Source organism: Anolis sagrei, chromosome 1 (genome assembly GCF_037176765.1).
Source record: "Anolis sagrei isolate rAnoSag1 chromosome 1, rAnoSag1.mat, whole genome shotgun sequence".
NCBI classification, from domain to species: Eukaryota; Metazoa; Chordata; class Lepidosauria; order Squamata; family Dactyloidae; genus Anolis; species Anolis sagrei.
The window spans coordinates 201,359,595-201,372,369 of NC_090021.1; the positions used below are offsets into that span (position 1 = coordinate 201,359,595).

The 12,775-nt window shown below is 36.5% G+C and overlaps 1 protein-coding gene across 5 annotated transcripts in view; it reads right to left on the bottom strand.

Moving 5' to 3' along the window:
• Nucleotides 1-12,775, bottom strand: part of PKP4 (plakophilin 4) — a 125,355-nt gene that overhangs the window by 77,176 nt on the left and 35,404 nt on the right. For all 5 annotated transcript variants that reach the window (XM_060777338.2, XM_060777348.2, XM_060777330.2 and 2 more), the window contains one exon: nucleotides 4,379-4,491. In XM_060777338.2, the coding sequence (XP_060633321.2) occupies nucleotides 4,379-4,491 (113 nt within the window). The remainder of the gene's footprint in view (nucleotides 1-4,378; nucleotides 4,492-12,775) is intronic.

Sequence of the window (12,775 nt, forward strand, 5' to 3'; positions counted from 1 at the left end):
AGTCCATGTTTTGCAAGCACACAATAGAGTGGGATAGACAATAACTTTATAAACAAGTATAATGGTATCTTCATTCCAGTAGGGCTCCACAGGGGAAAGTGGGATGGCGGGTTTTTACTGGCTGGAGATTTTATAATGCATAAGCATTTTCATGTTGGCATTATATTATGGCTAATTAAATGGAGCAACTGGTTTTAGATATAGAAAATACATCAATGTAATAGAATAATAAACAATAGATCTGTTAACATGTCAATTCTAGTGCTTAAACATAAAGTTTTAGTATTATATGAGTTTGGAAGAATACAAGATTGTTTTTTGTTCAAACAGAATTATCACTACTGGATAAATATTGGAGCTAACCTTTTATTAACTTTCTGGAGGATAACTATTTATGGAAAGTTATCTTTTATATGTGTACTAACGAAATTGATTAGATTATAGAAAGACTTGTATCTTTGTTTAATATTAAAACAGATGGAAGATGCTTAATTAAGCTGTAGTTATAGCAGCTGTGGAAAAGATAGGAAGTCATTTTTACTTTTAACTTTATTTCCTTTTCTCTTTTATTTGCTCCCTTTTTCTCTTTTTCTCTTTTTTCTTTTCTCTATTTTTATGTAATATGTAGGTTGTTTTCTTTGTTTACTTTTATTCTGTATTAAATAACTAATAAAGTATTTTTAAAAGACTTTTATGTACAACAAGTTAATCACTATATATCTTTTTAAAATAAGTATAACACTACACTGTTGGGGCACAGTGTAAAATGGAAATCATAGAATCATAGAATCATAGAATCATAGAGTTGGAAGAGACCTCATGGGCCATCCAGTCCAACCCCCTGCCAAGAAGCAGGAATATTGCATTCAAATCACCCCTGACAAATGGCCATCCAGCCTCTGCTTAAAAGATTCCAAAGAAGGAGCCTCCACCACACTCCGGGGCAGAGAGTTCCACTGCTGAACGGCTCTCACAGTCAGGAAATTCTTCCTAATGTTCAGATGGAATCTCCTCTCTTGTAGTTTGAAGCCATTGTTCCGCGTCCTAGTCTCCAAGGAAGCAGAAAACAAGCTTGCTCCCTCCTCCCTGTGGCTTCCTCTCATGTATAAATATGTGAGAGGAAGCCACAGGGAGGAGGGAGCAAGCTTGTTTTCTGCTTCCTTGGAGACTAGGACGCGGAACAATGGCTTCAAACTACAAGAGAGGAGATTCCATCTGAACATTAGGAAGAATTTCCTGACTGTGAGAGCCGTTCAGCAGTGGAACTCTCTGCCCCGGAGTGTGGTGGAGGCTCCTTCTTTGGAAGCTTTTAAGCAGAGGCTGGATGGCCATTTGTCAGGGGTGATTTGAATGCAATATTCCTGCTTCTTGGCAGGGGGTTGGACTGGATGGCCCATGAGGTCTCTTCCAACTCTATGATTCTATGATTCTATGATTTCCATTTTAACAGCCATGGCAACAGCCTGGGATTTCCCATTTAGGGAGGGGTATTTAGAAATTCGTCCAGGGAGCCCTTGGATCCCACTAAATTACAAACCCATGAATTCCACAGAATGCTACTATGGCAGTTAAAGTGGAATATAGTGCTATAACAATATAAAATTATAAGTACCTAAATAAAAAGTCAATATTTGCTAGTGGAAGGAGAATAGAAAGTGACTTTTTTGTGAGAGGAGTTCCACAGACTGGGAGCAGATATGGTCCCACTAAATGTGGGGCCAAGAAAAAGTCCTCTCCTGAACATCAAGAAAGACGTTTTAATGAATTACATAGTACTGTACTGAGTTTAAACGTTGCTTACGGACTACTTAATAGGTGTTCCTTTCCAAAATTTATACAGTATAATACACAGCCGTTATTGCATATTTGTTTCCCTGATATAGTTGTGATATTAGGGTTTGGGTTTTTTTGGTAGTTTGAAAGCAGGAGCCATAAAACGCAACATTGGGTTTTTAACAATCTTTTAAATAACTTAGAACAGAGAAACCTTCAAGGCCCTTATGATTCTAAAATGTATTCTGTACTTTCCACAAAAGTTGCTCAAGCTGGATTCTGTTAAAGTCAGTCAAAAGAACAACTTCAAAATCAAGAAGAAACAGGACATACTCAAAAGAGAATAAAGCCACCAGCAAACAGTTTTTACTTGACACATAAAATTAAGGATAATGCCAAGGCTACTGGAGATAACATTCCAAAGAAATAGCAATAGCATTATTACTGAAAAATTTCTTACTATTCCCGACCTCATCTATGATCCAACCAATCACATACTGCTGATCTCTTGCAATGACATTCATAAGTAGGTCTTGCTGGAAAGACGCATTAGCATATGAAATATGTTAAGGAGCTAGTAGAACAGAAATGTTCTCTTTTATTCGCATTCTTCTCATTAGTTGTTGCCTCAAGTTTAGTCCCCCTCTGTGAGGGCAGGAACAGAGGCAGCTAGTGTGGAAGAGGCTAACTATATCAAGCAGTGATTTTTACTCAATGATTTTAACTCAATGCTGAAATTGAGTTTGATAGAGAAACATTTATTTTACCAAGAGACAGGAAAAAAATCCAGCAAAAGGCTAGATTACTGCTACAGATAAAAAGTAGCATTAAGGTGGGGATGATAATCTACAACAAAAACTATAACCATGGTTACTTAAATCATGTTTTTTTTTGTGTGAGCTCATTTATACGTAAAAACAACCCAAGAAACAAGGATATCAATGTGATGTGAGACTTCATTAGACAACAGCTGTTAACTTTCTGGTACTAATTTATTAGAAACTCATTTTTAAAATGGTAATTATTCTATATCGCAGCAGTTATTTCTTTCTATTGTGTCAGGAGCGAACCAAAACAGTTGTATTTCTTTTAAGACTAGCACTCTGAAGCATATAAGCATTTGGCAAAATATAGGAGGCCACTGCATCCTCCTATTGAAATCTTTATCCCAGAAGACAGTAAGAAATTGTGGCTTAATAAGTAAGAACATGTACAGGCTTTGTTGCAAGTAGACACAGTCAACTCATTCCTCTCTTCACATAGGCTGCAAAATAAACCAGGAAACTGCAGTTAACCATAATTTCCTATTACGTCTGAACAAGAAAGCATTATTAATGGCTTCCAAACAAGCCTGCATCTGGAAGCCAACTGTTGTTTTAGAGAGCACCTATGCACCTGTTTGTACAATCAGGCCAGCAACTTCATTCAATATAGTAGGACCCCTGTAATTATGGCGGATGTATTCCAAGACCCCTGTAAACACCAGAAATACTGAATAACAGGGAACCTTATCTTCTGAATATACGTAGACTAGAAGCATATCATAGAACTGCACTAGAGGGCCCAGAGAGACACACAAATACCTCTGTGGAAGCAGGTGAGACATTTTTTGGCGTGTGGGTAAGTCAAACTATGTATATCAAATCTGTGGCTAAGAAGGTTATCCCGTATCTAATATTTACAAAACCCACACTTGATTAAATACACTCCTCTCCCTTTACAGGAAATGTTTTATTTTAGAAAAAATAAAACATTAGAACACATATCCAAAAAAAGCTGCAGTTCAATCAATGTTTAGGTGCTAAGCAATGCATATGATGAGCCCAAACAGTCAAGATCAGGAGCAAGGTGAGTCTTTTCATTATATTCCTATAAATAGATGAATAATACATGGAACCTAACTTTTCTTAATTTTTCATGTGGACTGCTAGCACAATCCTGTCTACCAAATGACATCCTGAGAAGTGTCAAGAAAGACATTTTGCTAAAATGCTTGCTTCCAATCAGCATTAACAGCTGTTAATTGCCATCAAACTTATGGTGACCCTATGAATGAGAGACACTACCGTATTATCAACATGTCTGCTAAATTTTGCAAATTCAGGACTTACTTCCTTGATTGAGAATTTGCCTGCAACATAGTTTCCCCTTTCCCTACAGCCTTCCACCTTTCCGAGCATTATTGCCTTTTATAGTGAATATGAATAATTTATTATCATGTTCAAAGTATGACAGTCAAGTCATCTTGGCTTCTAGAAACAGTTCAGGCTTGATTTGGTCCTGGATCCATTTGTCTTTTTTTTTTTTTGGTAATATATGGAATCACCAGAACTTTGTTCTAGCACCACATGAATACAATCATATGCTGCCACACAAACTTACATTTGTTGCCTGTTATGTGTACCCAAAAAACCAAGCAATCATACACAGGGCATTAAATTGATGTACTCCAAACTGCAAACATAAAAACAACAATCCCTCAATGCTGAATATGCTGTTCTCACATTAAGAGAGATTTGGAGATCTCACATACTAGTTTAATGGATCAATATATATTGCAAGTATTTAGTTGACAATTTGAAAATAATGACACGAGGATATGTACCTTGTGCTTGCAATGCTCGGTGATTCTGCTCCAAGCCTGCATCTTTCTAACTGACTGGCAACAATTTGCCTTTCCACCTCAAGCTCTCTGGTGAGTCTTTGAAACTGGAGTTCCTGTAATTCAAAAAGAATGTTTTAAAATTTATATAAGAACTGCTACAGGTAAAATAACAATAGAGCAAAGAATCTCAGAGCAAAGATTCTGGAACTATAAAAAGGGAACTAAAAACAAGAAACAAATCTCCTTTCCCACTTTTTTTCATCTGAAGATATATTAGGCACCCATGAGGAAGGCCAGATTGCTTTGCTTACCACCTTTCATATCTGTTCAAAATTAGCCGATGTAGCTTGATGATGATTAGTTAGTCTGGAAGGATCATGCCAGATTTGCATATAGTCAAAAGTGCTAGGGCATTTATTCAAAGCTCTTTATGCCTTGGAAATAAATTATGGATCTCTAGCACTATCACTGGAATCAGGTGCCTTACAGGATAAGATAGATGGCAGTCTCTACTCAGCAGGTTTATAGAACGTTAGCAAATTATTCTCTAAATAAGGCACATACTGTATTTTGAAGTGATAAGAAGGCTCAACAGCCAGGGATTTAGGCTCTGCTCATTCATTGGCCTCAAAGCAGCGATAGAGGCAAAAAAGTTCTTTTTAAAATTCTTTTACAATGCTAACAGTAGAGGCTTGAAAGAACCATCTTATATGCTCAGCTGCTCATTTCCTAAAATCAGACTATGGCAGAGTCATTGCATGTCAAAGTTCATGGGAAACCTATGTTTGCAAATGTACTCTGTGCCTCGTTGGCCCACACCTATCTTTTTCTGACCTTTTTAAACTGGCTCTCAGGTAAAAAATAAATAAATGTAAAAATGGGTTGTGATATTCAAAAGGATTGCCTCTCTTTTAATAGAAATCAAGATCATACACCAAACTGGAAACAGTTCAACAATATATCTGCCATAAAATAGTCGCACCATTATTTCTTATAGAAAATCACTACATTTTATACTGTACTGAAAATAAAGGTACTGAATTATATCTATGGAACTGTTCATTTGTTGTTTCTCCATATATCCTTTCAGAAGTTAGAAGTGATGCAGTAAATAAATGACTTCCATAAACAGCTGAGGATTCTCTTCCAAATCCCTACAAAAGGCAGAATGATTCTTCTATCTGATTATGAGAGCTTTTGCACATGAACAGGTAAATCTCACTAGAGTGGCATTGTTTAATCATGGGGGAGCTCATGCTTTTTTCTATACATTTATGATAAGCTGAAATATGAAACTAAATCCATGGAGCATCTCTGATTGGTTTCCACATGCACGCACCTCTTGTATTTTCGTCTTCTTTGGCTAACAAATCACAGCTAATTTGTGAACTACCACCTCTGTACCATATTCACATAGATTTGATTATCTGGGCATTGCTGAAATTTGTAGGTTTTGATCTGTGATGGCTCCTTCAATAGTTCAAGGAAATAAGATGCAAGGAATGTGTGTTTCTACTGGAGGCAATGCAGATATACTTCAGTTAATGGATTTGCTGTATTCCTGGACATTACCTCTTTGACCGAAGAGGGAGAAATAAGATGGAAATAATAGGGATAGCTATTTTGTAGCTCCATATACTACAAAAAGGGACAGTTCAAAATGTTTCAATAAACTAGTTATTCAAAATCAACAATATGCATAGGTGAAATGAAGCAGCCAGGTCAATTAAACCTTAGCTAACAAACAAAAACATTCTGAACTTTCTAGAGCCTACTAAAAACATCCAGCTAGGCAGAGGAAAATGGGGCCTGGGTGGCTTCAAAAAGCCTTTGTAAAAAGGAGTATCTTTGTGAAAGACTTTGTTTACTAAGGTATGCATGTATAAAAAAAGCTACTGGAACGTAACAGTCACCAACCGATTACGTATTAATAATCTTATTGTGACTATGGTAAAAATGAAAAATATTTAGATTGGCAGAACTGCAACACTGTAGAACAGGGGTATCAAACTCATTTGCATCGAGGATCACATCAGCCTTATGATTGTCTTCAAAGGGTTGCTTGTAATTGTAAGCCTGGATATGTTGCCCTAAGCCTTGTGGGCCACATAAAATGACATGGTGGGCCTTGCGTTTGACACGTGTGTTGTAAAGGATAGCACAATATCAACTGTGGGAAGGGAGGAAAAGCCATTGCTCCTAGAAGGAAAGATTATAATGGCCACGAAGAAAAGAGCTGTTGTACAAGCTTCTGAACTGCTTAAGAGTTGCACAGGATAGTTTTCTCCAAGAACAGGAATAGCCGTCCCCTGCTGCCATTGCATATCCTTGCAAAAACCACATTATGGATGGTTGTATGGACAAAATCCATCAATAGAATTCTTGCTGAAATCTCGCTGATTCTGCTTCTGTTGCCAAATATATTAATACATCATTTTCCCAGTGTTTTACAGTATCTTCGGAATGTCAATCAATGTTTTCCCATTTGGTGCTCCACTGGCAATCCTGCTAAGGAGATTTCTACAATTGAATTTTTCCCTCAGATCATCCTCAGCACTAAAGCCTATTAGCAGCCTGTTAATTAATTATAATTTCATCCCAATTTGAGAATGCGCTCTCTTGTCGCTAACCACAGGGGTTATTGCTCAATTTTAAATAGCTCTTTTCTTTAGATTTCCTAAACAAAATATTAATTATTTGCCTTATTCTGGCTGACCAGGTTTCCTTAGATACACAATGCTGACAGTCTATGCTTATGCTGGTTGGGAAACAGTGTGAACTTTGTTTCTCCTCAATGGTGATCCGGCAAATTTTGAAAGAGACAGGATAGCAAAGGCTATTTCAATTTCTTTGCCAGATCAATACTGGGTAACACTGGTTTCAGCCCAATCTGGATAAATGTTCATTGGTCAGTTTATTATCAGGTAGTTTAAGTTTGAGTCATATATTTATATTAAAAGTCAAGGAGAGATACAGTCGCCGCCCAAGTTTAGAAAAGCTATAAGCATTTATTAGTTTACATCTTCACAGCTGGTAAATTCCTAGAATCCTCTTTTCCCCTGGATAAGAGGAACAATGACAACTACCAAGACAATGAAGTCTGCTTGTCCTTATTCTGGAAATCATCCTAGAATTAAAAGTATGGAGCCAACAAATGTGGTGTTAACTACCTATGTGTATATCCAAATTCTTTAACAGTCTACACAACAAGAAGGTATACATCATTCTTTATATTTGGTCCCCAGGTTTAAAATTTAAACCAAAATATTAAATACCACTTCCTAGAAAGTTACTATGAATATTTTATTATTTATTCAGCATCATGCTGGGTTGCAACCATTTCTTTTCTAAGCCAGGTATCTTAAAAGGAGCCAGAATCAAAGATATTTCCTAAATGTATTTAACAAGTAGGTAAGCACATTAATCAAAGCTCAAGATTGTCATTATTTTTGACAGTAAAGTTAGCGTACTCCAGTTACCCATCAGATGTAACAAAATTGTTCCTGTAAATGATTCCAAGTAATCTTCTAATAAGTTTTACACACATATATACGTAGGCAGGCACTCACTACATAATAAAATAGTGTTGAATATACTATTTGCATTGAGAGCTTTAAATCTTTAAACTGGCTTTTACAGACAAGGTCAGACTATAACAAACAAACATTCACATTACCCCAAGTAACAGCCATCCATAAAATACATGTAATGGAAGCTAACATGTCAGCCATTATAATGATTACTTGCAGACATATTAGGCTTAAAGCTTTGATCTTTAAATATAGTAACAAAATATAATTGATTACAAACATATAAAAGGTATCTGAACAGATTTTAATGCAGTTTTCATTTAAGATAGCAAACTTAGTCTTCCTCATGATCTAAAATCAAAACATGATTATGGCACTTTCAAAGTACTTAATTTTAGGATGCCTTAAAGAACTCTGAAAATGATAAGGAAATAAACTGACCAATATAGAAACAAATTAGTCACTTTCCTGTTATTAACAGAAGCCTTAAGCCTAAAAGACTAATGCTCACACTCAACAGCATTCACTATTTTTCAAGGTGAGTTTTAGTTTTATAGCAATAGTTCCTTTCTTCACTCCTATGCCTTTAATATCCCATTGCAGATATGGCACAGCATGTATTACATATTTATATGCAAAAACCACATCTATCAGTAGCGCAAGAAATTTGATTATAAGAATGTGCACAATGAAATAAGAATAGATTGACCTCTATTAGACTGCACAAGTGTACAAAGCGATTCACCAGCTTCTGCCATGATTCCAAGTCTTTAAAATAGGAATGGTGAGAACAGATCTTGGTAACCTCAGATCTTACAAGATCCAAGCATCACAAGGAAAGTTTGTGGGTGGGAAGTTCTGGAATAAAATGTACATTAATGGAAGAATGTGATTGTAGTAAAAAAAAAATGCCCAAAGGTCTATCTAATCTGGCATTCTATGTCCTCAATAGCTCACCAGTGATCTATGAGAAGGAAGTAGGTATGACTGCATTTATGCACTTCAACAACTTATATGCAACTTATATGCTTTTATATCCAATATTAAAGGTAACATATAGACATCATAAATAGCAGCTATTCATAGTCTCATTCTCCATTAATTTGTCCAGGCTGCTTTTTTACGCACCTATGGTGATGGTCAGCCTACCACCACGGAGACAGTGAAGTTTGCAATTGAATTATGCAGTGGAAAAGCTCATCCTTCATACAATTTTGGTGGATGAACCCAGATTCAAGTATTCCAAGTGTGCAGAGTAGATAAGACTCCCTTTATCTACTCTATACACATGCATCATTTATACACTTCTACTCTGCCTTTCCTGCCTAATTTTTCCTGAGAAAAAAAATCCCAAACATTGAAGTCTTTCCTCAAAAGCGAACTCTATTCCTTTGAGTATTTTGGCTGCTCTTCTTTCTAACAGGTCTAGCTCTAAAATATTTTTTTTTACACACAACGATTAGAACTGTATGCAGCAAAGTGTTGTTTCAAATAGTTTTGAATATGTAAGCAAATCCTCTTTCTCTCCCCGCCGCCCATCCACATTTTTTAAACTTTCAAGCTATCTAATGCAATTCCAAATTCTGCTGTTATCACTACGAAGAATCTATTCAGCCTTCATGGGATTTTGGGATTTTTGGGGCACAATATCCATCAATTGGCACATGCTTCTTGTATATTATTTGCCATGTTGATCCTTTAATATCCTTACTATGCCTTAAGATTTATTCACTGAAAACTATTTTCATAGCCTTTTGTTATTGAATGATTTTATTCCTTTCAACACAGAAAGAGGGAAATGCAAGAATCTGGAGAATTCTACAATTGTATTATTAGAACACTATTTCTCTCTCAACTCTCCGCATGAGCTTTGTCTTACCGGTTCTATATCTAACACATCCTATTTATCACTGTACTCAATATACAGTTTATCAAAAAGCAGTGTAACAGAAAAGGCATACATATTTTTCTGTTTTCTCTTGTTTAAGCTTGATTGTTATTTTTCAAAGTATGAGGAATGTCTTCATATGCAAATGTTTCTGATGTTTTCCATGCCAAATCCAGAAGAGCTAGCATTGTAATGGCTTTCTATACAAATCATTCAAATACAGCAGGCAATAATCTGGGGCCCTCAGTTCTACGATGCATTCAATGATATATAGTCTGGTTTATAAAACTACATTCAGGCTCTTTTGTGAGTAACAATGTTTTTAAGTGTGTACTCAGTTCACTCTTCTGCACAGAAGTGACCCCATTCATGTACTAAGCACAGCATTAGTTGCCAGTTTATTGATCTTCCATGTCTCTGGAACACAGTGGCTTGGTTTTCAGATATACAAACATACCTTAACTTGTGTAAGTGCAAAGCTCACATACAGCTTCCAACAGTGATTCCTTGTATCTTATGGGCTGCCACTTGGGAAGGCTCCTTGAAATTGGGAAAGGGCCTTACAGAGTATACAGATTAAAGATGCTTGATAGAGGAAGACTGAAAATTTTGCAGGGAAGCAGAGCAACTGCCTGTCTCAGTCCTCGACACTTGGCAGTTTTAAGTTCTTATTGTTAAGCTTTCTGCTCTGAATCAGCTACACTGGGCTTTTACTTCACTATTTCTGTTAATTACACTGTCCATTACTAAAAGATACAACAGAACATCAAATACAACATGCACTTTAAGAAACTGTGTGTATGGTTTTAATGCTTTCAAATATAAACTTTTCACTGGGCAGGTTGGGGAAATGAAATGATTCATAATGAAGAAATGAATACAAGCAATCAGCACAATTAAAGTTGTCAGACCAATGTTTCACTTAAAGTTAGTTTCTGTAGCCTCTTTTGTTGTTGTGTGCCTTTGCTTTTGACTTATGGTGATAGTAGGTGAACTTATCAAGGGGTTTTCTGTAGCTGATAGTGTATGACTCATCCAAGGTCACCCAGTGGGTTTCTGTGGCTGAACAGAGATTTAAACCATGTTCTTCAGAGTTGTAGTTCAATGCTCAAACCACTACACCATGCTGGTGTGGTTATAATGCTAGGCTGTTGCAAATGTTCTTATCAGTAACGATTTTAGAATCGTTAAAAACAGTTCAATTATACACAAGCAGAAGCATGAATTTCACCTCCAGTTTATGGAAGCAGCTACAGAATGGAATCAGCATGGAATACAACATCAATGAAAAGGACATATGCAATATATAGCATTCACATGTAAAAGGTTATTTCTCACATTGTTAAACTCATAGACATACAGGTGCAGAATGAAAGAATCTTTGAAGATATAAATCAAGAACTGATGTCACAAAAAATGAGGCATGCTGTTCCAGATATTTATAAAAGGCATGGAAGGCCTTTCGTTCAAAAGGAGAAAATATGCCTTCAAAAAACACATACTGTGAAATTATTGATGTCGATAACTGCCTTCAAGTCAACTTTGAATATGAAGACAAATGAATGAAGCACCTGCAAGACACTCTGCTCTTGACAATCCTGCTCTTGCCAGGCGGAGACTTTCTTGAGTTCATCTGCCTGGTTTTCTCTTGCTACTGCCTCCAACTTTATTGCCTTTTCAAACAAGTCATGTCATCTCATGATATGGAAAAACACTATGTCCTAAGTTCCGTTATCCTGGCTTCTAGGGAGAATTCAGACTTTATTTAAGGAATACCCTTTTTAGCAGCTTTTGTACTATTAACTAGCAAGCTCATCTCCAAAATTAAGGTTTTTGATTTATAAAGTGTCACACTCCTCTAAAGAACACTGATATTAGGGCAAAATAATAATTGTACACTATACAGATTATCAACAACAATAAAAAACTGTTTCTGAGTGGTTAACTAGATCGGTGGTTCATGTACATTACTGCATCGAGTGGTTCATGTACATTACTGCACCCACGAACCCCGTTTGAATCTATATGCAGATGCCACCCTCCGCTCAATGCAGTAATGTACATGAATGAAATATATTTTGTTTGTTTTCTGTGCCATTCACAGATTTATAAATATTTATATTTTAACATTTTATCTATACAAATAAAAATATTGCTCGTTTATCTATATAAATAAAACCACTGGACTAATTGACACCGAATTTGGACACAATACACCTAACAACCGAATGTATGTCCTTCACTCAAACAACAACAACAACAACAAAAAGCAGAAAGGACTTCTAAACCCAAAATTCCTACAAGGAGAAACAGCACATGTCCACAAAGATACCCATGGCCATGCCCCCTTCTCAACGGGGGGAAACTGCCAGCCGTAAAAGCATTGGGAGCCAGGTGTGCATGCACAGTCTCACACACACACACCAGTGAGAGTGGGCACCATGGGACTGGAGGTGGAGGCTTGCCGCATGGAGCCCCTTCTCTTTCCCTGCTATGTCAGGAGGGTGGCCTCCTCCTCCTCTGCTTCCCTGTGCCTCTTCCTCCTCCCGGCTCCCGTTTCTTCCCTTCTCCAAGCCTTTTTCTACTCCTCTCCCCTCACCGACTTCATCCTCCACCCTCCCTTAAATCTAGATGCACCCAAAGTTACCCCTTCTACACTGCCATATAAAATCCAGATTATCCACTTAGAACTGGATTATATGGCAATGTAGACACACATATATGTCTATGGATGTTGGTTGACTGGTTGCACACACACACACACATATATATACACACACACAATACTTTATATATTACTATTTTTAAAATTGCTATATAATACATATGCATTTCATATATATATATATGATATAATTACAATATTTTATATATTACTGTTATGTTGATTACTATATAATATGTTACTTATACATATATTACTATATAATACAAATTGAATAAACTCATAAAATAGAGTTGGACGGGACAGTCGAGAAG